This window comes from Malania oleifera, chromosome 6, assembly GCF_029873635.1.
Source record: "Malania oleifera isolate guangnan ecotype guangnan chromosome 6, ASM2987363v1, whole genome shotgun sequence".
Lineage (NCBI taxonomy): Eukaryota > Viridiplantae > Streptophyta > Magnoliopsida > Santalales > Ximeniaceae > Malania > Malania oleifera.
Window position 1 is genome coordinate 102,233,223 of NC_080422.1, and position 27,437 is coordinate 102,260,659.

The 27,437-nt window shown below is 35.9% G+C and overlaps 1 protein-coding gene across 1 annotated transcript; it reads left to right on the forward strand.

Annotated features, from left to right (window-relative positions):
* Positions 1–27,437, forward strand: LOC131157225 (NADH-cytochrome b5 reductase-like protein). Its single transcript, XM_058111210.1, has 13 exons — positions 1–350; positions 11,852–11,894; positions 14,021–14,096; positions 21,356–21,415; positions 21,562–21,612; positions 21,695–21,749; positions 21,876–21,946; positions 22,044–22,095; positions 22,906–22,983; positions 23,251–23,340; positions 23,458–23,571; positions 26,558–26,626; positions 26,723–27,437. The coding sequence occupies exons 1-13, from the start codon at positions 186–188 to the stop codon at positions 26,777–26,779; spliced, it is 981 nt and encodes a 326-aa protein (XP_057967193.1). The 5' UTR covers positions 1–185; the 3' UTR covers positions 26,780–27,437.

Consider the following 27,437-nt stretch of genomic DNA (forward strand, 5'->3'; position numbering starts at 1 on the left):
TATAATTTGTATTTTTATGTATGTTTTTTTAACAATGACGCTGAAACCAAATTGCCGTATAATTTAAACTGGATTCTCTCAATTGCTTCAGCGTTGAGCCCTGCGGTCTGTGGAGCACCCGGTCTCCCTGTTACGGCTGAGTCGAAACCCTACGCAGTACCGACTACTGTTCTTCTGCTATCAAAATGGCTCTGTTCTTCAAAAGACTCGCTCAATCTGCTCCAGTGATTTCCAATGCTTTCAGAGGCCAACATCAGTCGAGCCTAGGCAGTTTTCGACTACCCATTGGGTCCATTGCTGCCGTTTCTGGTGGAATCTCGTTCTACTATTACTTTTCTTCACCTGATGTGGTAATTTCGTACACTCATTTCCTTTTGCTCTGTTGTTTTTGTTTTCAATTGCAGATTAATTGTATCGGTTTGGTTTTTGGAAATGGTAATGAAAACGTAGTAAAAAAGAAGAAGTGGAAGAAAGAAAATTTGCGTCGTCATAGGGGTTTCTTAAAGGCGTACGTGTTGAGGGATTTGCATAATTTAGAATTTAGAGTAGCGGGTCTTCTTACAGAGACTTTAAGCCAAGATTGATTGGGTTGTCTTTTATCTGTTTGATATCTACTTACATTGGTAGATTAGGGCACATATTCATCATTGTTTTTAATAAAAGTTTTGAATAGGGCTAATGTTGAAAAGTTGGGGCTTGTATTATTAGGAGATATGTTTGGTTGGAATAATGAATTGTCTGAATTGCTTGAGGGTTGAAATTGTTTGTCGTACAAAGTGATACGAAGAACATACGGGCAGTAACAAAGCTGGTCAGCCCAATAAATGGAAAAAATATACAAAAAAATATTTTTTGTAAGCATCACCCTTCAAACTGGAGATTGTTTAACTGAAAATTTCTGGAGTTTGAATTTCAAAAGCTGAAACTGAATGGTAGCATGGGACTTAGGAGGCTTATTTAGAGGAGATGTGGGATAGGAGAATGGGACCTTCATGCACAGGATGGGAAGCAAACCAGCAACATATCTTGATGTTTCTAGTGCATTCATGGAAAACATCATTTTTAGCCAACTGAGTGACGCAATTATTATCACGAAATATTCTAGTTCCCGAGAATTCAAATCTCCCGCCCCATGTGACAATCTCTGTAGCCATACAATCTTTGAAGTGGTATCTCCATGGCTTGTACCTTTCTTCAACACTAGCAAGGGCTACAAAAAATTGTTTTTTGGTGGAGTCAAAGAACTTCCCAGGAAATTGCAAAAACCAGTAGTAGGTCATCTGTCACCCAACCCCCACCCACTTCCCAACCAGTATATGAAAGAGTTTTAAATTTGGAAATTGAAGGATAACAAACCTTGATATAAAGTCCCTCAAACTTACCTCAAAATGCAAAAAACAACAACAAAATGCACTGGATTATAAAAAAATATAAAAAAAAAAAAAAAAAAAACAAAACAAATAGCACTGACCAAGTTCCTCAGGTTGGCTAGCAATATGAAGAGCATAGTTCATGTCAGATCTGCTAGGATAAGTAAGACTACCAACCAATTTCTTGTAAAAATGCATTCATAAGAGGCTTTCCATCAATTGAACAAAGTTTAGCAAAATTCACAAGAGGTGTATCGGGAGTCTTATTATTTATTTAACTTCTAAGGAAATAAGGTCAGAAGCATATTTAATTTGAGATAAAATATATGCACGAGGATGCAAATTCCACCTCAATACCGAGAAGATATCTCAAAAGAACTAGATCTTTCCACTCAAGGCATTTACCAAGTTGCTTCTTGATGTCCTAAAGGACAACAACACCATTGCTTGAAACTGCCATATCATCAACATAAGCAGGTAGTTAAAAAGTACCTAACTCATAAGCTTGCTCATGAGAATGAGAGTAAACTAGTAAACTACATGGTCTGGCTTCTGACAAGGGCTATGATTCGAAAAGTAATTTTTCTCAACCCAGAATTCCTTTGTTAAAAGCCTCCAATAATTGAGTGAGGCAGCCCCAACGGGTTATTACCCGCCGTGTAAGACTTAATTTATGAGGGCAAAAACGACGGTGTGGAACGTGCGAGGTATAGGCACGTCAAAGAAACGCTTGAGGAATTTGGTTAGGAAATATTCGATTTTTGTGTTGGCCATTTCGGAACTGTTCATGCAAGAGGACTATATGTTTCGTTTCGCACAATTTTTAGATTTTCCTAACTATTGTTCGAAGGAAGCAATGAGAGGTAAAGTGTGGGTTATGTGGAATGAGCATGATGATTTTGAAATAGTGAGTATGTCGAATCAAATGATCGCAGGATGGGTGGTCTTAAATGGGACAAAAGTGCTTGTCACCTTTGTTTATGTGAAATGCTCCTTTTATGAGTGTAGGGGTCTTTGGAAAAGATTTAGAAGCTCTACAAGTAGGGTTGAATCCTTGGCTTATTGTGGGGGACTTCAACATTATTCGGGAGGATGAGGAACGAAATGGGGGGCAGCCTAGACCTTTGGCTGCTATGGAAGAGTTTAATAGTTGTTTAAACAATTGTGGTTTTGTTGATTTAAAATTTCATGGTGGGCATATGTCTTGGTTTAATGGGCATGTTGGTCTGACTAAGAGAAGGGCGAAGCTTGATCGGACTCTTGTGAATGTGCCATTCATTAATCGTTTTCAAACTAATAGGCTGGAATACTTGGCGAGGAAGACGTCGAATCACAAACTTGTGCTGATACACTTCTCAAATCACTCAACAAGATATGGGCCACCTCCTTTCAGGTATTAAAATATGTGGAGTTCCCATGAAAATTTTTTCCCTTTTATACGTTAGATTTGGATGGAACCAGTTCAGGTTTCGAGCATGTGTAAGTTGGTTGCAAAGCTCAGAAAGCCTAAAGTTGCTTTAAAAAGGTGGAATATAGAGGTCTTTGGTCGGGTGGAAATTAATATCAAGGATTTAGAGAATCGAATGAGAGACCTGGAGGAGCAGTTACAAAGGGGATATAGTCAGGAGGTGGAGATAGACTTCCCCGTTACAAAATGTGAATTGGATTATTGGAAAAAAAGAGCGGAAACCCGTGTTGCTCAGCTTGCGAAGAAGCGATGGTTGGTGGAGGGTGATCAAAATTGCAAGTATGCGGTTATTAATCAAAATAGGAATTCTTTGATGATTAATTCTATAGTCTTAGAGGATGGTACGGTTCTGGCGTCCCCCGAGGAGATTCATGAAGGTGCGGTTATGCATTTTCAAAATTTTCTCTCGGAACAATCTACTAGAGCATTACTTGATTTGAGTCAACTTATCTCTAGGGAGATATCGAATGAAAAAAATGAGTATTTGGCCAAAGATCCTCTAGAAATGGAGCTGAAAACAACTCTAAATTCTGTCCCAAAAGATAGTAGTCCAGGTCTCGATGGTTTTGGATCAGGATTTTACAAATTTTGTTGGGACTTTGTAAAATAGGATTTGTTGGAAGCTGCCAAAGAATTCTTTAGTGGAGCGCCTCTACCAAGATTTTTCACGTCTTCGTATTTTGTTCTTATCCCTAAGGTAAAGGATCCCAGAAGCTTTGAAAAGTTTAGACCAATTAGCCTATATTCTGTCTCATACAAAATTTTTTCAAAAATTATTGTAGGGCGATTGACGCGTTGCCTAAATAGAATTATCTCTCCGGAGCAAGGGGCTTCTATCCCTGGTAGAAGTATTTTAGAAAATATTACTCATGTGCAGGAAATGGTTCACTCAATCAACAAAAAGAGTAAAGGAGGAAATGTAGTTTTAAAAGTGGGTATGGCAAAGGCTTATGATGGGGTTGACTGGAGATTTTGGATTTGGGTCTTGGACGGTTTTGGCTTCTCTAGTCATGTTTGTAACTTAATAGCAGAATGTGTTAAGACCCCATGGTTTTCGATCATGATGAATGGTACATATAGGGGTTTTTTCAAGTCTCAACGGGGCCTTCGGCAAGGTGATCCTCTATCTCCATATTTTTTTTTTTATTTTGATGGAAGAAATTCTTTCTAGATTATTAAAAAAAAAAAAAATTCGAGGAAGGCAGGATTGGAAATTTTTATCTTCCAAGGGGAGCTCCTTTAATCTCGCATTTATTATATGTGGATGACTTGCTTGTTTTTGCTAACGGAGAAAGGAGATCCTTGAAGATGCTTTTGAAGACGTTGGATTTGTATGAAAGTTGGTCTGGCCAATTAATCAACAAGGAGAAATCAACTCTCTTTTTGTCCAACAAGATCAACATTTCTAGAAGAAGGGGGCTTTTACAATTGAGGGGTTTTGCGGAAGGAAATTTTCCAACGATGTACCTTGGTGCCCCTTTGATTTCTGGTCCCCTTATTGCTAGAATGCTTGATTTGTTGGTCTCAAAAATTCGAAATAAGGTGGCAAGTTGGAAGATGAGGTTGCTGTCTCAGGGAGGTCGTCTCATTCTTATTCGGCATGTTTTATCATGCATGGCAACACATACGCTAGCGGTTCTCTCAGTTCCTTTGGTGGTGATTAGAAATATTAACTTCGTTCTCTCTTCTTTGCTCTCGGGGTAGAGTAATGGTAGGGCAAAAATGAAATGGTGTGCTCGGTCAAAGGTTTGTAAACCCCTAGATGAAGGGGGTGTTGGCGTAAGGGGCCTTAATGACGTTCAAAGATCTTTTCACATGAAGTTTGCGTGGAGACGGATGACGGTAGATAATCTTTGGACTCGGTTATTTAAGGCTAAATATGTTAAATCAGGTCACATGGTTTCAATCAATTATACTCCTACGGGCTCTTAGTTTTGGAAGACAATCTTAAAGGTCTTTCCAAAGGTCTATGAGAATGTTTATGTGAATGTTAGAGGAGGAAAAACTTCCTTTTGGTTTGATAAGTGGTTGAGCAGTGGTCACCTTGTGGAGTGTTCTTCCATGGTCCAGCATCCTGACCTTAAGATTCAAGACTGCTGGGAGTTTGAGAATTGAGATACAGATATGCTGAAAGATTTGGTAGGGGTCCCCAAAACGGATAAAATTTTGTTGTTGTCTATAAAACACAAATTGGGGCTTGATGTGTTTATTTAGAAGCCTTCCATTAATGGAAAATTTTCAATCGCCTCGTCTTTTGAGGTGATAAGAATTAAAGGGGAGCAGTTCCCGTGGATGGAGTGGGTTTGGCATAAACTAATACCTAAGAAAGTATCGATGTGTATGTGGAAAGCCATGTTCCAATGTCTTCTTGTAGATGAGAGAGTGCGGAAACTAGGAGTTGATATGGTCTCATGTTGCAACTGCTGCGTGGATAAAAAGGAGGAATCTCTCAATCATGTTCTGAGTACGAGATCCATCGCAAGTATGGTTTGGAAGAGAGCAGCGTCTGTCTTGGGAATTCTAAATTTTGATGATGAACCTTGGAGGGTGAAAATTAGTAGATGGTTCAGATGTGCCAAAAAGTCAACCAAAAAAGGCACGGTCATTGGTTTGTTACCTACTATAATTTCTTGGAGACTATGGCTCATACGTTGTAAAGCCCGCATGGAAGATAAGTATGAGTTGGAGAATGCAGTTTGGTTATTAGTGAGGTTTTGGCATGCAAAAATTGCAGAAGGCGTGAAGGGTTTCCTACCTGCTATTGAGAAGAATTTATTGGAAAAGTTCTAAGTGAAAACGATAACTCCGAAGGTTAGAACTCCTCGAAAAGTAGTGTGGGAAAAACCTCTTGTAGGTTGGTTAAAGCTAAATATAGATGGCTTTTGTAGAGGAAATCTGGGTTTTTGTGGTGGTGGTGGTATCATCCGTGACTCATCAGGTATTATTAAGGCCGCTTTCTCTAAAAAATTTGAGTCAGGTACTAATAATGAAGCGGAGTTGCAGGCTCTTACTAGTCTTGTTCGACTCTGTAAAGAATTGGGATATGAGAATATTTGTATTGAAAGTCACTCGGAATTAGTGGTGGGATGGATCACATCTGGAATTTGCTCTTCCTGGTACTTATGAGACTTTTGGGAAGTGTTAGAGGAGGAGCTTCAAGGCCTTCAGTTCTCTATAAAGCACCAATTTGGAGAAGGTAATCAGGTGGCGGATTACTTGGCTCGTCAAGGCAAGGGAGGCAACACGAGGAGATATTTTGTAGGTGATGAGATGCCGAGTAAAATGAGAGGTCTAATTCGTATGGATAAGATGAGTATTCCAAGTCTTCGTCTTTAATTGTCATCATTTGGCTCTCCTATGTTTTCCTCGGGTTTTTGTTTTGCAGGTATTTGTCTTCAATTTGCAGGTAATTTGTTTTTGTTTGTGTTTGTTTGTTTGTTTTGATCACATATGGACATGTTTAGTTTGTTTTAATTGGTTAATGATACGGGTTTTGATGGGCTTGTTTTGGTTTAGGTTCCTGGGCTGGTTTTGTTAGTTGTTTGTAAATCCCCTTGTGGCATATTTGTAACCACGGTTTTCCTCCGCCATAAGTCAGGGCTATCAATAAAGTTGGGTTTTTCGTTTAAAAAAAAAAAAAAACCTCAGATTGCTGAATAAACTAAGGCATATCATTTTCACCTTGAACAAAACCAAATAGATAATCAAAACTCTAAAACTAGGAGCAAGGTGCTTGTATAAGGCTATAAATTGCTTGCTAAAGTCAATGGACCATATAATGTTGGTGTTTTAGACCATTTGATGGTTTCATGTGAACTTCTTCCTGATGATCTCCATTAAAGGAAAAGCAATCATAATGTCCATCTGTGATAGCTGCCAGCCTCAAATAGAAACTACTGCAGTAAGAAAACAAAGTTCATCTGGGCAATTGGGCAACGTCTTTCTCATGGTCTATGCTATACTTATGTAAAGCCTTCGGCATCAATCTAGTTTTACATAACTCAATTGAGCCATCGGATTGATTTTTCACTTTATACACCTGCTTACACTCCACTGCAGATTTTTGAGGAGGGAGATCAGCAATTCCCAGGTATAGATTTTCTCAAATGCTTCTAAGACAACCTACATGGCTGCTTGCCAATAGGGGTTAGCATGAATAAGATTTTGGTTCATGAACAGAAATAATAGCCTACAGGAAACAATGAAAGTCGCGATAATGTTGATAATGTTAAGGGAAGACACGTAGCAGTGATTGGCAAAGATCAAGAACTGACTGCTTTGGATCACTGGAAGTAGAAACATAGTCAGGACAAGCATCATTAGAATGAGAAGGCATAACTTGTGAATTGGAGACCATGCCATTGTCTTCGTTAGGTAGGTTCATGAATCATGCAGCTGTAAAGGTCTAGATGAAGGTTGATTAAATCCTTCATTTGAATCATTAAAAGGATAGAGAAAGAAAGGGACTCAAGAGTCAGGTCATTGATTTCCTGAAGCATGACATTGCAGCAAATAGCTATGAATATTACACAACCCCCTCTTCTCCCCCCCCCCCCCCCCCCCACAAAAGGAAAAAAAGTCCTGAATGAGTGGGATGCTAAAGTTTGAGCTAATATTACTTATATAAGTGCTTGGAAGTTTATTTCATAGAAAAAAAAAAGCCATTTTTTCCCACATGTTTTGAAGGTTGGTTATGGGGAGAGTACACTTGTGGGGGGATAACTGTGTTGGGGATGCTCTTCTGATTCGAGCTTTTTCCTGTCTATTTCATTTGTGAACCTTCATAATGCTCTGTTTTCTGATTTTCCTTTAGTTCAGGAGGGTGTGAATCTTCGGATTTTCATATTTTGAGGATCTTGAGAGAGTGACAAATGATCTTATCCTTTTGTTTGACATGCTTGAATCTCTTCGTACATATTTGGGGAGGGACGGAAGAAGTTACATCTTGGATCCCTCTTAGGAATTTTTCTTGGAAGTTTTTTTGTTCGATTGATTCATGTTCCTAGTTCTAATCCTTTGCTTCTGCGCTCTTCCATTTAGAAAGCTGAGGCCTCCTAAAACAAAATAAATGCTTTTGCTGGACTGAATCCTGAATAAAACCAATACCAGCAATTTGCTCGAGATGTGGCTCCTTTCGGGCCAGATTTGATTTCCCTTGGAAAGTAAAATTGTTTGTGCTTTTTTATGTGGGAGGCAACTTTGGGGAAGATTCTTATTCTCAATAACCTTCAGACTTTAGAGAAGAGGTTTCAGCTTTGGTTAATAGATGTTTTCTTTGCAAAGTAGTTGCTGAAATTGTTGAACACTTACTACACTGCTCCTGGACCCGAATTTTCTGGAATCTGGCCATTGCTCTTTTGGGACAGCACTAGGTCATTGCTGAATATGCGATAAGTAAACTGGGCTGGGAAGGGAGTTTCTAAAAATAGAGAAACGATAAAAGCGTTGTCCTTGATCCTTCTCACCATTTTCTGGGTTACATGGAGAGAAAGAAATGCTGAAGCTTAAGAAGGACATACTTGTCCCACAATCGTCAAGGATAGATGGTTTCTACTCATTCTAGCTGGTTTAGCAGGCAGTACATGCTGGACACACATTTAATTATTGATCTCTTGTGGTACACTGTCAAACTGTTGATCATTTTTTTTGTTTTTTTCTCTCTTTTTCACTTTGTAATTGGTGTCACCCTTGCGGGGCCCTTTCAATGAAATCTCTTTTTGCTGATAAAAAAAATGTGTACATTGTTATGGGAGGGGGGAGAGTGGGAGACTTCTTCACATTTTTTCCTACATTGTCCTTTTCCTGGGAGGTCGTGGATAATTTTTTTGGAGTTTTTGGTGAGAATTGAGGTGTCCTCTTTCATTGGATGAATTTTGTACCGTTTGCTCTGGGAGATTTGGGATTGAGGGGAGGGAATCTTTTTGTAGGAGTATAGTTTTTGCAATTATTCAGCACAGTTGGTTGGAGAGAAATGCTCAACTTTTCTAGGATATTGTTACTTCATACTCTAGTTTGGAGCAGAACTTTTTCTTGCATCGCTTTGGCACCCTGCAAGTGGTTTCTTTAATAGCATCTCTTCAACTGACATGCAGAGATATTGGTATGCATTGCTTCATTAGTTTGTTTTGAGCCTATTCTTGTTTTTTGTTTGTTTTGTTTGTTTGAGTTGTTGATGGATGTCTTGTCCTTGTGTTATTCCTCTTATTTATCCTAATAAGGTGCTTTATTAATCAAAAAATAAATAAATAAAACACAAAATTTTCTGGTGCAAAATGATCGTGGCGTTGAGGAATTCAATTTTGGCTTGGACCCATAAAATTTTCCATTTAGTGACAATCAATGATCCAGAAGCACTTCAATCTAAGTAAGACATGGAGGTAAGTGCAGCATCCCTTTGAATTGTTTTGGAAGGAACAACTAGTAGTTGGTATGCCAATTCCTCAACAATGCCATTTTTCTGTGAGAGCATCGGTATAACTGTACAAGAGGTTTGAAGGAGAGTTCCCCAAGAAGCAAGGAATTTTTGTAAAGGACCATATTGATATTCCCTAGAAAAATTAGCACGAGAACTTTTTATAATACTAGCCAACTGTGTTTTGACCATTGTAGAAAAAAATTGATAAATTTGAAAAATTCGGAATGAAAGTGAAATAAATAAATACAAGTGTATCTAGAGTAATCATCAATAGAAACAATATAGTAACAAGAACCACCATCAGTGTGCATCCAAGGTGGTACCCATGCATCATCAGAATGAATTAAATCAAAGGGAGATGAAAAAAGCCAGATTCACATTGTAGTAAATTTTTGAGTCAAGGGACCTTACCCTACCGCCTACAGCTAGAAACTAAATGAACTTAACTTAGCACTAGAAACTAAGTACTTTTAAGTGTAGGAGTATCACTTAATTAATGATGCCATTAAAGAAAATAACGAATAATTATAAGTACTTTTAAGTGTAGAAGTATCACTTAATTGATGATACCATTAAAGAAAATAAAGAATAATTATCAATTGAAGGATCTAACAGTGATTCTATGACCAAACAACTTGATAAATTAGCACTAAAAGACACTAGAAGTTTATGTATTTTCAAAACAGAATCTTTGATCATTAAAGCCTGTTCCCCATCTACTTGTGCACCAAGGGATGTTGTATGGACAATGGCCACAACCTGAGGAAGAGAGATGTGGCTGTGATTTTGGTAACATAGTTGTCCAACAGATAATAAATCCATAGAGATTTCATGAAACAATAGGACATTAGAAAACAAATTTTATGTGGCTACAAAAGAGAATTAACATGGGTTTTAGATGTAACTTTTACATTGACATTATGAATTAGGGGTGTATTTGAGTCAAGTTGATTGAACATGGTGGGATACTCGAACTCAATTCGACTCGAAAATGTTGAGCTCAAAACTCAACTCGAGTTCGATCGAGCACAAAATTGTTGAACTTGAACTTGGCTCGGCTAAAATACTTTGAGCTCAAAACTTGACTCAAGCTTGATCGAGCACAGAATTATTGAACTCAAACTCGACTTGGCTGCAAGTTCTTAAAACTTGAGCTTGACTCGATTAAGCTTGATTCGATTATAAATTAATATTAAAATAATATAAAATACAATGTATATATAATATTAAATAATACACTATATATAATATGACTTATATATCTTAAAAATAATATAATTACAAAAGCTCAATTAGGCTCGATTAAGCATGTGAGTAGTATTAGTTAAGCTACTTGAGTAGCTCAAGCTTGGCTCGAACTTGAGTAGAACTGAGTCGAGCCTGAGTAGCTTGCAAATAGGCTTGACTCACGTACACCCCTAGTACAAATAACAGAAGCTGTTGAACAAAGAGTATCATGATCAAAATTCATATGATTCAAGGTACTGGAGTAAATATACCAATGAGTAGGATTATTACCTGAGGCAGCTGAAAGAGCAGAATTAGCAACCTTAGAATCATTACCACACAAGAAATGGCTTGTCTGGCCATCTGCTGAACCTGATCTATAGTGAGATAGTTGGAATTTGTCTTGGTTTGTTGAGGAGCTGTGCAAGGGTCAGGATCAAATGATACTAGGATTGCAAAGCAGTTAGTTTTCCCAATGGTTGACCGCTTCTTTGCTTCTGGATGATTATGCTTCATGTGTCCTGATGGCTGTAACTGCACTAAACCTTTGGCATGTCTATTTGATCTCTGTGGGTACTGCTTGAGGAATTAAATGATTTAGCACAGTTTTGTTTGTTGTGCTGCACAAATACCGATTCCCCCTCCATATTCCCATGACTTGGAGTATTCCTCTGAGTTTCTTCAGCCATTAGTTCAGGCAGGACAGCATCAACTGAAGGTTTTGGAGTATGATGGAGGATAGAGGCATGAATCCACTCAAAACACATCTGGAAGTCTCATCAGAAAAAAATAAAAGATGTGTCTTTTCTCTATATCGATGTATAAATCCCTATCAACAGGCCAGTTTGGCCCCATTTGAGCCAATTCATCCCAAATATTTAAAATTTCTGAATTGAAAAAAATTGGAAATTGAGTGGCCATAAGGATCCAATTCCAACTTGTATTTTCTTTCGAAGTCTTTTTGAACAAACTTTTTCACCTAGAAATCTCAAGCTTGCTTTGTTGTTTCAAACTTCCTCCACTTTATGGTAATTGAGGATGCCACAGAAAGAAACAATTCTGCCATTCCCCCTCCTCAAATTTTGATTATAAGTCAGAAATGTTGAACGTCATCACTATTCTGTTGCACAGGACAAATTTTTTCCCAATTGACAAATTTCCAAAGTCTAATGCAGTTAATATCTACACTTCAAGAGTAGTTAGAGAGTTCTATATTGAAATATAGACCGTTTAATATCTGAAAGAAAGAAGTTTACGCTCTGTTACCTTATTATTTAACCATTTTATGTTTATATTTTATGATGTTCTCATGATCAAAGCTTCTCCTTCACTTCCTAGAATTTGAATGTTTTTATGCTTCCTAATTTGCAGGTTCATCTAGATCAAATTAATGAAGAGGCTGGTCCTAAAGTTGGTGGGTCCTCCCCTCTCTCTTTCACACATGCTCACACACAAATGCACACGAAGGCACATATTGTATCAAGTTTTGTGTTGGACATGCCTGGAAGTGTCTGCAAATTTTATTTTTTAATTTTTGTTTTTGATTTGATATCATGTCTAGCCTGTGTCCTGGTCACCAAGTCTGTTTTTAACCCTACTGTATTCCAATTTTATTGCATATGAAAATTCATTATAATATAGAAACAATTAGGGGTGAGCAAATGGTCGGTTCGGTTAAATTCGGGTAATTAACCGAATTAACCGAAAAATTCGGTTAATATAAACCATTGACCGAACCGACCGAATTGACGAAAGACACCGAACCGACCCCGACCGAATTGCCCATTCGGGTAATTCAGTTAACCGATTTTAACCGAAATCATTTAAAATTAATTGTTAGAAATATAATACAATTATAAATTTTTTTTAAAACCAAATCCAACTTAATTAAATACCTTATTTATTAATTTTATTAATGAAAATAATATTTTACCATAGAACAAAGAATCCAAATAGGTTAATTAAACTCCTTAATGTACTTACATAAGCAAAATTTATATTCATAAATTATATTTAAAATTTAATTAATTAGTAATTCGGTTAACCGAAATTTTTTTTACCATTAACCGAACTGAAACCGATTAACCGAAATTTTGTAGAATTATAACCGAACCGACCGAACCGGGATTTTTACCCGAACCGAACCGACCAATTTCGGCCGGTTAATTCGGTTTTCACCGAATTTTGCTCACCCCTAGAAACAATGATATACCACCCTGCTTTGTAAAGCTTTGGATTTGGAATTGTATGGATTTGTGCAAAATGCAATGCAAAATTTTATTTAATTTTGTTGAATTGTACGTGGTTCCAAATCCAAGGTTGAAACCCTATGCTCCAGAACATAGCATAAGACTAATCTTCTTGAAGGAGTACAGACACAGGTAATAGATCTTTGGGAGCCAGTATGAACAAAACAAATTAGAAGATTTTATGGTGGTTTGAAATGTTCATGTTTAGTGTCCATGATTGAGACCCAAAATAGCCCATTGCACAGTTCCATCTCAACTGAGCTAGGTCCTGTGTGGTGGCTTCTCACTGTCCTGGACTTCAAAAATGTTTGTGTAAAGTAACCACTCTTTCTCAGGAATCAAACCTGCCAGTCTCATTTGATTCTAATTGTAGCCGTCTCTGGTGCACTCCCTCAACACCCCCCACACCTTGCTGTGTTGCGCGCTCACACGACACAATTAGTAGTCTCTCAATCAAAGTTAGAGTGAAAAGAACTAAGCTTGGAAACTTTTAGATTAAAATGCTTTGAGTTACTAAACCTTGGCTTCATGAATTTGGTGAAGTTTAGGGCCTGTTTTGTGGGGAAGCATTTTCCATTCCAATTTTTAGTTTTTCAAAGAGTTAATAAACATTTTAGCTTATTTTAAAATTTTTCAAGATTCATATTAAAAATATAGAAAATAAAAGTTTATTTAAATGTGTAAAAATAATAATTTTTATTTATTACTAAATTTTAAAATATTTACAAAAAAGATAACTTGTTTTCTAATTTTTAAAAATTTATATAAGGTAATAATTAGAATCATGTATTTTGGGGCTTGAATTCAGACTTGCATGGATTTAGAAGAAACACTATACATAATTCACAAATTAAAGTCCAAGATCCGAATTCCATCCTCCCATACTCAAAGCAAGAGTTAAAAATCTAGAAAAATAATGAAAAGATGTTTTCCAACTTTTCTATATAAATTTGGAAAATTGGAAAACAAGGTGGCTTTTTTCTAATTTTTTAAAAAATAGAAATGAAAAATAAAACTACTTTCACAAAAAAATAGTGCTGAAAACTGTTTATTGTTGCCCATTTGTTTCATGCAGATGTTGTAAAAATGAAAAATTAGCTAACTTTTTTGTAATCTTTTAGAAAACTTAGAATGGAAAATGAAAACTGTTTTCCACAACTAAACAGGCCCTTGGTGTTTGCCAAGTGAAATTTGAAGCTTAATGCTGAGTGTGCTGTTATATCATGTTTACCTTTTTTTATCAATTAACAATTATAAGCTCAAGGAATACTTTTTTTTTTTCTTTTTCCAGCACTCAATCCAGATAAATGGATTGAATTTAAGCTACAGGACACTGCAAGGGTCAGCCACAATACTCAGTTATTCAGGTTATTCTCTAGGCTCAACCAGTTTTTTGCTTCATAATTGTTTTGATAAAACCTTCTTGTCAACAAACAACTAAGCCGTAGTCCTGGCAACTTGGAGTTGAATAAAAATTGTATTGTTTTGATAAAACTTGATCTTAATCTAACTCAACTAGGCCTTTGTCCTATGCTCCTAGCTACTTGTGGTTTGATAAATTTTAGTCATTGAGATCATATTTTTAGCACCCAAGGGTGAACCTTGACCTAATGTTATGGGTGTACACCAAGCTAAGTCAAAATTTCAAGTCACAGGAGCAGCTTCACCAAATGTGGAGGTAAGAGTGCTTACACCATGCCCTTCCTAGTCCCCTGGTATGGTGTTGGACCCTTGTGTGCTAGGTGTTGCATCTTTTTTGAAGATTATATTACCACTTACATGTAAGCAGCTTATATAGATTATACACGTTTATCGCTTCTATTCTTTATATAAATTTCTGTCTCAAACAAATTTTATAATGTAGTTTCTTCAGATTCCAAATCAGGCTCGTATATGCCACTGAATCCATCAAAAGTACTGATTGGGTAACCATGCCAATTCAACCCATATTATTTTTTTTTTTTGCTGAGGACAGGAAAAGGGCAATGTGATAAAGGTTCATTTTCTGAATGGATTATACCTTAGATTTACTCTCTCTCTCTCTCTCTCTCTCTCTTCACTTCTGATTGGGATTTTTTGAGGTATAATTCTATGTTATCTTCCACATAGAATATCTGGACTCTTAGAGTAAATCTAACTTCGGTCTTTAGAACTCCTGTTCATGATGTGACAAGCATGGTGAATTGTAGTGAAGCCTTAAACATTTGGTGCAGATGAGTAATCTTTGAAGGTCCTGGTATTCTTGTTGGACAGACTCCTGCTAATGATTTTAAACCTTGGAGTTTATGCTAACCTCTAAGTAAGTCGTTAATCTAGTTTTTCACCATAATCAACAACAACAAAAACAACAACAACGATGATGACGATGACAACTAAGTATTAAGTCCCATTAGGTGGGGGGTTGGTCTGTATGATCTCAAGCAATATCCTAAAAAATTTGGAGTGTGGTCTTATATTTTCTTATTTCCAATGTCCAAGTCACTCTACATCTACCCCTACCTCCTACCACCTTCCTTTGGATGATAATGCTTGGAAAAATTCTCATTGTTGAAATTATTTTTCGCAAGGTGTTGTCTTGCAAGAAGGGTGGTGAATATGTAACTTCCTACTTATTCACTGTCCAAGTCCAACAGCATTTGATTTGTAGAACATGTTCTTTGTTTGGAGCGTAGTTGGCAATTCCAAGTTGATTGGAGAGGAGTTTTGATGAGGAATCAAGTGGAGCTTTGTGAAGGGTGATTCTGCATTGGTTGTTCTGGGGCGTTTTGCAGGAGAGGAACATGGGACCTTTAAGAATACCATGTGTCCACTCACAAGTTAAAAGTGTATTCTGTTGAAATATTGCTTTCGTGGGGTTCTTTCAGGGAATTTGTTGTCTGATTTCCAACAGGATTTGAAAGGGTCATTAACGTAACTATTTTTTCGGTTCCTTTAGCAGGATGTCCTATTTTCTGCTGTTTGTAACTCCTCTATTCCATTAATGAAATTCCTCTTATATCAAAAAAGAAATCTCCATTACCTTGGATGCCTGTCATATCAAATTCACAGGTAAGTCTTCATGAAATGAGGAATTTTTCAGTTATTGGTGTTGTTTGAGTGAAAATGGCCATCTGTTATTTTCATTTCATTTCTTTGTTGTGTACATCAATGTGCCTCTGGCCTTTTGGGCCTTTTTGAAGATTTCTTTTCCCCATTGTTGTTAAAAGTGCTTGCCTAGGTTGTCTAGCTGTGCAGGAGAGGGAGATGCATTAATATATACTTGCCTTACGGTACCACTCACCTGGTTCAAGTGCAAGGGACTCGCCTGGGTTCAAAAAAGTTTGTTCCATGTTTTTTTTAATTTATTTTCAAAAAATAATAATAATTTTTTTATTTCCCTCCCCTCCTTGTATTCTGCCATTTTCGATTCTCAGTTGTTCATCTCAAATGATAATGTAGATGAGAATATGAAGCTCAAAAATTGAATTTTCATTGCAAAGTGTGCATGGCAGGAGTGGAAATGAAGTATTGAGTAGTAGAAAGGCCAACTAGGCAATGAGTCTTTTAGGATTCTTTGCCTATTACCTAGGAGTTTTGATCCATTGCACTTTTGCATGGATTTCAAAGCCCTACCATTAGGCCCACAGTAGAAAAATATTTTTTAAATTTCCTTGGTTTCATCTATTCATGAAAAATCCCTTGAAAAAGAGTGGATATCGATAATATGCATTTAGGGAGCTTTTTTTTAATTAGAAAATTAATTTTTAGAAAACTTGGGGTAATACTGGTTAGGATTCCTTTCCAAGTCATCTTGGGTTACTATAGCCACCGCCCTTAATAAGTGATAGGAACTATAAAAGATGCCACTGCTTCTAGCTTACCTAGTTTAAGTAGTAGGATTGTAGGAACTTAATTGACCTCTTATATAAAAAGATCACCACTTCTAGGCAATGCAAATGAAGTAGTAGGAATCCCATTTTAGACTGCAACCTTTTGGTATATGTGCCAAAATGATAGGAATCCTGATGAATTGTTGCCTCCCTAAAATGTGAGTTAATGATAGAAACCTTCATAACGCTTTTCATCACAAATTAACGTAGTTTTGGAATCCTGATTCAGTAATAGAATCATCATCTTATTATTTTAGGAAAATTAAGCAAAACTGAAATTTGAGGAGCTGTTTGGTATCACTGTCAAAAGTTGTGAAAATGAAACCAAAAAATGGGAACTAAAAAACAGAAACAACTACCAACTACTAAAACCCAAAAATAGCACCCTGGAAGGCCAAGGTTCCTTTTAAGGTCTGGGCTTTCACCTTATGTCTTGTCAAGATTAATGCAAAAGACTTATCACAGGTAAGGAGGCCCTATAAGGCTCTCAATCCAGATAATTGTATGTTGTGCCGCAAATCCAATGAGACTAATACACACATTTTTCTTCTATGCTGGGTGGGGAGGAATCTTTGGGATGCTCTTTTCCCTTGTTCTGATGAAATGTTGGTGGCTTTGTCAGATGTGTACAGGACCACCTTGCAAGGCTAAATACTCCTGGGTGACCAATAGTGAAGTATTACCGTGAGGGAAGGGTGAAAAGAACCCTCATCGGGGAGTGAAATAGAACATGAAACCGTAAGATCCCAAGCAGTGGGAGGAGCCCAGGGCTCTGACCGTGTGACCCCTTAATTGCGAGATGTTAGGGTTTTGGAAGAGTAGAAGAGGGAGAGCTGAAGGCTATGTGCAGTGCATGCAATCTTCTGGATGCTGTGGCTTGAGATGAACGCAAGGATATTTAATGCCCTGTTGACCTCTCCTGCCCAGCAGTAGGATAAGGGTTTTTTTTTTGCTTCTTTTGGGCATATCGCTGGCTAATCTTCAATGAGATCAGACAGCACTTGCTTTGTGACTTGTTATTTTGTGGAGGATACCTTACCTTCCTTCTTCTGCACTTCTGTTTTGTTATTAATGGATTTTTATTTTCTAAAAAAATATTTCCAAAATGAAAACAATTAAAAATCCAAGTGAACGTATGCCCATTTTTTCCTTATATCAAATAAAAATAAAAAGTATTATTGAAATAATAAAAAATACAAAGAACAAAAGTTAAAGATATTCTAATAAAAAATAAATTATTATAATTACTTAATTTCTTATATTTAAAATCTCAATTTCAATGCTACAAGATAAATCCTCAATCCTATCATACGTGACATTAAAAAATAAGAAAAATATATTTTTGAATGATTTTAATTATTTTATTTCAACATTTTTCTAAATTTTTGAATAATTTTTATATTAATTACTTTTAAATTCATAGTCATTTTATTTTAATTTTAGTTGAAAATTATGTATAAAGTTAATGATTTATTCCACAAAAGTTATATAAAGTATGCTAGTATGCCAAAACAACTGAAAATTATAAAATTTTGGTAGTGGTAACAGCTAAAAAGTGATAACAAAAATAGAAACATAGCAACGTAAATGAATGTGTTGTCATGATCTGTTTTTCTCTAGACAACAATGATATCAAGCCCACCTATGGAATCTTTTGACGCTAACAAGTGGTATCAGAGCCGATGGTTTGTAATTCTGAGTGAGTGACATCATAAAAAAAGTCGAGGTGTGAAACTAATTCTCATGATGTGCTAATAGTTGGAGGACCAAGTGTGTGACTGAGACTAATAAGGATCATCTAGGCTTGAAAGATGGATCCGAATAGGGTCAAGATGAGGGAGGTAAGATTGGTTGAGAGAATTAGGCTTACTCCCATAGGGGAGACAATTTCCATTTAAGGAGAAGCAGTTGGAACTCACAAGTGAGGGAGAGATTGTTGAGAATTCTACTTGTGAGTTTGTCCCACATTGAAAAAATGATGATGGGTGTTTATATACATGGTTGGGTCTAATACCAAATAGGCTTAAGCTTTTGGGTCAAGTCGGTGTTCACCAATGTTTATCAAGTCCATCTATAGACTCTTCTGGTGCTAACAAATGGTAAAGTGGTGATCTAACATGGTATCAGAGCTGGTTACCAGGAGGTCCTGGGTTCTAGTCTCATCACCCGCATTTATTCTGTAGCATTTAAAAATTTAATGTGTGTTTATCTCTCCACGTGCTGTCGGGCCGCACATGCAGGGGAGTGTTAAAACTTGATATACTTTGTTGGCCTACAACCATGGTTTTAAATAAAGGCCGTGACCGTTACGTAGTACCGTTAAGTAATGGTTTTTTGGGTTACCGATACCGTTACACACCACGAAATCGGTGCGAAGAAAAATCACAGTCGTAGCTGCCGTTACGAACCGCCACCGTTACGTAAAGGCCGCTACGGACATTACGTAACCGCTATAGGATTGTTACACCAAAAAGTTATTTTATTTTTTACTTTTTCTTCTCACTCTTTCTATCTCTTTCATATATCATTCTCAATATACCTAGTGGCAAGGGGGGGAAAAGATTATAACGAGGATGACAATGATACAAAATTTACTATTTCTTTAAATACTAACAATAGATGCATTAATTAACAATTTGAAAATACTAACTTGTTAGGAAAATATTTTATTTTGATAACATTAGTAATGTGATATTTATGTTCTATACTTTTCATTTTCAACCTTCTTTCTTTTCTAACTATTTTTTATTTGTATTATTCGTATGTCTTATGTGTCTAATAGATTAATAGAGTGTATAATGTATTTTGCTTTATTAATTAAATAAGCACACATAAGAATTTATCACAAATAAGAACAATGAGAAGTATAAATATGTGCACACACGTAATTTTTTTTTATCAATGGTGGTTTAAAAAAAATGTAAACTTGTTGCCTTTACCAAATAACTTAGTTACACGAACTAAAGGATCCAAAATACACTAAAACTCTTTCTAAGAAGGGCTAAAAGTTTAAAACATGCAAGTACGCTAATATGCACAAGGTTGTGCGTGCTTCAAAAAAATTCATGGCTGTTACACTTGCTTCCCTTTATGTAACATCTGCTACTCCCGCTTCCCATTACACCCATTATTGTTACTTATGCTACCCGCTACCTCTATTTAAAACCATGCCTACAACCTAATAGTTTAAACTTTTAGGTAAAGTGGTAATCTAACAAATGAAACACAAATAAAAAATAGAAATGATGCCAAACAGTCCCTGATTTCTCATTCCAACATTTGGAAAGGCATCCTAAGGGAGGTCTAAGTTATAAATTGAGAAGGTTAATGAACCTTGGGACATGCCACCTCAATTTGGGAAATGCCTAGTGACCCTCTCAATTTGCTTCTTTTGTCCTTATTTGGGAAACTGGTATTTTTCATTTTGAATGACAATAAATCCCAGCACTCAATTTAAACTAATAAAAAAATAATAAAAACATGATGCAAATAATAGATCATGCATAAACAAACATGCAATTATTCAACTAAGACACAAATCAAACATTATCAATTAATAACTGCATACCCATCAAACATGTGATTATACACAAATAATGATAAATATAACATCTTTACTCAATTTTACCAATTACATCACCATGGGACCAAGATTTGACACCTAAGCCTATATGGAAGGTTTTGGTTGAGCTTTGAGTTGAGCTAGCCGTGGGTAGAACATCAATAAAGGAACTGGGACCATGATTCAATGTCTAAGCCTATGTTAAGGCCTCAATTGAACAAATAATAGTGATAATGAATAAAAAGAAAACGAACTTTGGACCATGATTTGACACCTAAGCCTATATGGAAGACTTAAGTTGAGCAAACGGTGGGTATAGCAATTCATTATAGTCCAAATATTAGTTAAACTAAAATATTAATCTAATAGTAAATACATGAATATGTTTTAGCCATGAGTTTATAGATGGGACAAGTTTCAAATTTTCTAAACCCTTCTTGAATGAGGAATCAACTTCCTAATATAGTTCAAATACCTCTATAGAGCAGGGTCAAAGTATCCCTTGATTCCCTTTGATGTCTTGCTGCCTTGGAGCATCTTGAGCTTTTGACAATAATGCTCCACTAACACCCAAGTGTCTGGCTCGTATGGAAGTATGAAAGATAATCTTGACCATTGAACTGAAAGCACGTCTTATTCCTTCCTTTGTAATTGAATCTGTGGCCAATCCATTAATGAGCGGACCTCAATCAATGCAGTCAAAATTTTACTTTATGTTGGGATTTAAAAAAAAATATATTTTACAGTACTCTCTAAGTTTGAATGCACCAATCAAGCCCCAGTGGAACCCAAATCTAATCAACAAATTAGGCATATGCTGTGCAATGGGGAAAGTAATTTCCTGTGGCCTCAAGTGAGGCGTACAAAAAAAAGAGTCCCTCCAAATTTGGTGATACCTAAGTTTTAGTGGAGAATTACCGCATGCGCACATGTGCATGTGTACATATATATTGAAATAACATTAGCATTTATATTGAAAATTCAAATTCAAAATTCAAGTTCTTACTTTGTTTGTCCATGAAATTTGAAAGCATGAGTGTGTCACCTTTGAAATAAAAATGAGCTTCCTAACCTTGCTTATTGAATGATCTTTTGGTGTTTGGGACCCTCAAAATTGAATTAATACTGGAATAAATTCATTCATTGTAACTAAAACCATTTCTTTTCCCCTTGCCCTTTGATTTCAAAATTGCAGGTTTTCATTTGATCCCAGTGCCAAATTGGGTCTTGATGTTGCTTCTTGCATGCTTACCAGGTATGCTCAGTCTTCCTGACAAGTGAAACTAGCTGCAGAAAATTTTTCATTCAAAGGTTTTAGGTTTTGGAAGTAAGAGGGCATTTCGGATTAGGATTCAGAGTCACCATTACACTTGTCATCTTAATATTTTCTAACTTGTACAGGGCTCCATTAGGACAAAATGCTGAAGGGAAAACAAAATATGTCATTCGCCCGTAAGGAAAAGTGACCTATTTGCTCTATTATCATGCATCTTATATGCATATTTTTCAGTTTGGATTGCTTTTATCTTTGAAGGTATACACCAATATCAGATCCAGATTCTAAGGGATACTTTGATTTATTAATTAAGGTATGATGTTTGTAGTGGGTGTACTTGTCGTTGATTTTTCAGCTTCACTTCAACAAAAAATGCTTTTTCTTTACATATGTATCAGTTGTGATTGTAAATGTCTTTTCTGCTATTGATTGCTTGCAGGAGTATCCAGAAGGAAAAATGAGTCAGCATTTTGCTAGTTTAAAACCAGGCGATGTAGTAGAAGTGAAAGGGTAAACCATTCACATGTGCAAGTATTGGCTGAACGTGTAATGCGTATCTTTTTCATCATCTTATATATATATAATTGGATGCTTCTATTTCTGGCAGGCCCATCGAGAAGCTCAGATATTCTCCAAATATGAAGAAAAATATTGGCATGGTAAGATTAGTATATCTAGAATCAAACTTCATTTGTGAATATTAGCCAATAGGAGGGAAAAGTATAGTTCTTTGTCTTTTTATTATGAAAGGTAGAAGATTTAGTCTGTCTGGATGGAACAGTCTTAAGGTTCACATGTTTTGACTTGATTTATCATATGAGTTATGCCAGTGCACTACTTTATTGCATTTAAATATATTCTACATATTGCACATGCTTGTAAGTGCAGTGTAATTAATTTTTTTTTTTTTTACAATTTTGTATTTGTGATTATTTGGATAATTGTTTGGTATTCCTATATAGATAACATTTTCAAAATTTCTTGAACACACTTTATTTTGGCATTGGTATTCTTGAGGTTTCAGAATTAAGGATTGGGTTATTGGATGGTAACAAGTCCTAAATTTGTTCTCAAGAATGGTTTTTTAGTACTAGGTGAGAAATTTTTTTCTAATTTTTAAATTACCCTTATAATTTTATGGGGCATTTAAGTGTGCCAAACAAATGAAAGTTTAAGTGTTTATGAAAACAATATAATTCAAGTTTTGTTGGTACGAAAAATTTCGGTTGGTTGGTGAAGTCAGTGGCAGTTCTTTCTGATGTTGAGTAAATATCATGGCATTTGTTCTCTCTAACTAAGATTTCTAGCACACTTGTCTTCTATTAGTCATTGCAATTGCCACACCTAATTAATTATCTATAGTTATTACGAAAGTTGAATGTTATAATATGCAATGACATAAAATTTAAGCTTAAACAAAATAGTACGCTTACCTCTCGATTATGTTTGTATATATTCTGTCCATCCAGATTGCCGGTGGTACGGGCATTACTCCAATGCTGCAGGTGATTGAGGCCATACTAAGGAATCCTGATGACAAAACCCAGGTAAGGCTATTGCTTCACCATCTGGTACAACCATAAGATTGCTAACTTTTTTCCCTAATTGTAGATTTTCTGTTGCATAATTTTAATATGGTAAATCTAAAACTAGTCCTTCCAATGTTTTGATTATCAATTTTAGGGACATGTCTGGACATTTTTGCTTGTCAATCATGTGATGAGGCCAAAATATTTGTGCACTGTGTTTGTAGATCAATTCATGATGTAATCTGAGTAAACTTATATTTTAATAATGATCCTCCCCCTTTTCAGATATCACTGCTTTATGCTAATGTATCCCCTGATGACATACTTCTCAAGCAGAAGCTTGACATACTGTCAGCTAGCCATCCGAATTTGAAGGTACTACCTGTTTCCATTTGGAAACACTTTTGCTGTTTTAGGCTTTTAGCCCTCAAATTGGGATTTTCTTCCAGTCTCTTTTTTTTTAAAATATTTTTATATGACAAAATTTTGCAGGTATTTTACACAGTAGATAATCCATCCAGGACTTGGAGAGGAGGTAAAGGTTACATATCAAATGATATGGTTGTGAAAGGGTTACCTGGTCCTGGTGAAGATACTCTTATCCTTGTAAGTTTAATTCTGTTGTTTCTGGACCTCAACTTTCACAGCTTTTAACTAGGCCATCAGTAAATGGTGTCAAAAGGAACCTGCACCAGGACACTGTGTGTAGCCATATATTGTCTTTATCTGGTGCATTATTACAATAATATATTATAGGATTGCTTGGAGAGCAAATCATAGAAGAAATGTAGGGATTAACTAGTAAAGGTAAATGTTTGGACTAAACAGAGGGCAAGTGAACCTAGGCAAATGCAAGTTTACTTGATTGATGAAATTTAATTGATTGTGCAGCTTAAAACACATATTAAAACAAGGTGTTCGTTCAGTGGCACCTGCTTTGTCGGGGTGGGGGGTGTTGGATTGGGGGATACAAAAAATTGTCTCCCATGAATATCTGAACTGACTTGAAAGCTGGCAATCCAAGCACGCACAAAAAACAATAAAAGTAAATGCAGATATAAGGGAGAACGACAAACTAAAGTTTGATATCGGGTTGCTCCTGAAGAGCTGGTCCTGTGCCCTTTCACTATTTCAAATCCAATATAGCAGTGTGCAAGTTGCACTACAGGATACTCGATGACAACGAGACTACACAATCTTTGGGTGCTCAAGCCACAAAGTTGTGATAGTAACTCCCTCATAAATTCTCACAAAAGAACAAAACAAAACTCAAGGACAAAGGCCTTTGTCTCAAATGCTCACTCAAGGTATTACAATGAAGTACTTAAAACTGTAATCAAAGAGACAACTTTAAGAGATTCTTCAAATATCCGAATTCAAATTTCAAAATATTTTCTTGATGCAGAAGGCAATCAAACATGTGCCCCTTATTTAGAAAACGTGTACTGTTGCTAAGGGATACACTCATGTGTATGGTCTAGATTATTCTGATACTTTTTCTCTGGTTGCCAAACTTACATTAGTACGTCTGTTCATCTCCTTGGCTATTACTTGTCACTGGCCTCTGCATCAGTCAGATGTGAAGAATGTTTTCTTGCATGGTGATTTTGAGGAGGAGATTTATATGGAGCAACCACCGGGTTTTGTTGCTCAGGCTTAGCGTGTTGGCTCAAGAAGGCTCTATATGGTTTAAAATAGTCTCCCAGAGCATGGTTTGGTCGTTTCAATGCTGTAGTACTTGAGTTTGGTCTTCGATGATGTGCTATGAATCATTCTGTGTTTTACCATCCTACTTCATCGGGTAGGATCCTTCTTGTTGTTTATGTGGATGATATTATCATTACAGTTGATGATGATAAAGGTATTTAGAGTCCAACACTTTTTCTATAGACTAAAATTCAGACCAAAGATTTGGGACTGTTGAAATACTTCTTGGATCTAGATCTTGTATGGGAACTCTTTTGTCATAGAGGAAGTATGTTCTTGATTTGTTGGATGAAACTAGATTGTTGGGATCTAAACCAGTTGATACACCCATGGATCCTAACAGCAAGTTAGTGTCGAATATAGGTGATTTGCTACCTAACCATGGACAATACCGGAGACTTGTTAGAAATTTGAATTATCTCACAGTTACTTGGCCAGGTATATCTTTTGCAGCAAGTGTTGCTAGCACTCTGGCAATCAAATAAGATTGCCAAAGTGTTGACAAGATCTGCTTAAAATGTGTAGGATTTTCTTCCAACATCTGAAAGCATATATTAAAGATATTCCAGTAATAATAATAGCTTCAGATACGCTAGCATAAGAAATTCTTAGTTTAAACCATGATAATCAAGTCAAAATAATTCCAAAGTAAGAAATCTACTAACTTAGAGGCCGTTTGGTATCATTGTCAAAAATTAGAGAAACAAAAATCAGAAACAAAAATTAAAAATCAGAAACAAAAACTATAAACTAGAAAGCAGCAACTTGTTTGGTTAATATTTATAAAACTAATACAAATTAAAAAATTAATGAAAAAATGTTCATTTTTACCTTTAAATCACATAATATTATAAAAATATGATTAAATTAATAAAATTAAAAATAATACACATTAACAAATTGCTATAATAAAAATAAATTTATTATAATTATTTTACTTAGTTATTCTACTTTCAAAATTTACTTTACGATAAAAAATTTATTGAACATGAAAATTGAAAATTAGTAAAAGTATTTTGTGACTTTATTATTATTTTTTAAAATTTATGCATATATTTTTTAATTGTATTTAAATTCATATGATCATTTAATTTTTGCTTTTAATTTAAAAGAGTATAAAATTTAATAATTTAGTCCAAAAAAATTATTTCTGGAGATTAAAATTCCTGACAGCAGGTTGTCAAAACAATTGAAAATCATAAAATTTGGTTTTCAGTTTTTTGACAAACAGCTGAACATCGACAACAGAAATAGAAAACTGACAACATAAACAAATGTGCTTTAATAATCTGTTTTTCCCCTGTGGAGAAACAGAAACAGAAAACAGAAAACAACAATAATACCAAACAGACCTTTAATTGTTGAAGCAAGTAAAATATGTACTGTTTCAGATCAGGTTGAGCTTTCTTATAAAGTTGAGTCAGCTAATCTGTCAGTTATCAACTAATCTCTAGAAACAAAAAAACATATTTTGAACAAGTAAACTTGTAAGAAAGCAATTGAGCTTGCACGCACAGAGACTCATTATTCCAACGTCCAACAATTACGCAGTTTAGCCCAAAGATTAAACTGTGTACAAGTTCAAGTTTTGTAGTCATTAAAATCATTCCTTCAAGCCAACACAAGGAAGAATAAATATGCTATGTAGAAGTGCTTTAGGCAAACTCAAAATATATTAATGGTTGGTAGAAACTGCATCATATAATGCAGAAATATCTTCCAGTTACTCAAACTGGATTTACAGATAAAAGGCTTCCAAGGTCAACTAGAGCAGATTTCTATAGTCCGTTAACAGTCGTGCATGATTTCTAAGATCATGCTTCATTTCTTAAAACTTACCTGCAGTTTTCATTCTTATTCTTGAACCTCATCTTTATTTGTCCAGGTGTGTGGACCCCCTGGAATGATGAAACATATATCAGGGGACAAGGCAAAAGACCGCTCACAAGGCGAGGTATGAAAGGGCATTCTGTGTCTCACCCATGGACGATCATTTAACCAAATCTCTTCTTCCTTTTAACAGCTTCCTTTCTTATTTGCTTTATTACAGCTCACGGGTATACTCAAAGAACTTGGATATACAGAGGAAATGGTTTACAAATTTTGATAAGGCCTTGGCATCTTAATCATCCCTTTTGATTGAAACCTGAATTTTGTGCAATAAATGATTTTTGAAGCTTCAATTCAAAAGCTCGGAGATTTCAGAGGGTTGCTTACCGATGTAAATTTTATGTTTTGTGATTGCACCTGCCAGTGCGAGCACGACCCTGAAGAGCATTGCTGCGGCTGTTTGCAATGGTTGAGTTGGCTACTTCTTACTTGCATCTCTGAATGAATGTTTCCAGATTTAAAGGCACATTAGTAGGAAACTCTACTGCTGTGGAGGAATAAATTGTTGTTATAGGACATGCTTTTTACATTTTATTTTTTTTTGGGACGAACGCTGGTTTTCATATTAAAACCTAGAACTCATGTATGATGATGACAATATCAGTACAATGAAGCTCCTCAGCTGAGGGAGTTCCAGGCAATCTTCACGAAGGGGGTTTCAGCCCTGTGTCAATCTTCTGGGTCTGTTGACTGGGGTCTAGTGTTCTGCGTTATGGGTAGTTTATGCTATTGGGTTGGCAAAGGGTGGTGTCTTCACTGTTCAATGTGTCTGGTAACTTTTGCGTGTTTTGATTTCTTCATCATGGTGTGTGGTATGATAATTATGTACCCTGTTTGCAGGTTGCCCAATTTTAATGACAGGGATTCTAGTTTTT

What these genes read in the sequence shown, in the direction of transcription:
- LOC131157225 (XM_058111210.1), top strand. Translation starts at nt 186, where the DNA reads ATGGCTCTGTTCTTCAAAAGACTCGCTCAATCTGCTCCAGTGATTTCC. An exon ending in TGAAGAAAAATATTGGCATG is followed by an intron (nt 22,096 to 22,905) that starts GTAAGATTAGTA and finishes CTGTCCATCCAG; the next exon opens with ATTGCCGGTGGTACGGGCAT. An exon ending in CTAGCCATCCGAATTTGAAG is followed by an intron (nt 23,341 to 23,457) that starts GTACTACCTGTT and finishes AAAATTTTGCAG; the next exon opens with GTATTTTACACAGTAGATAA.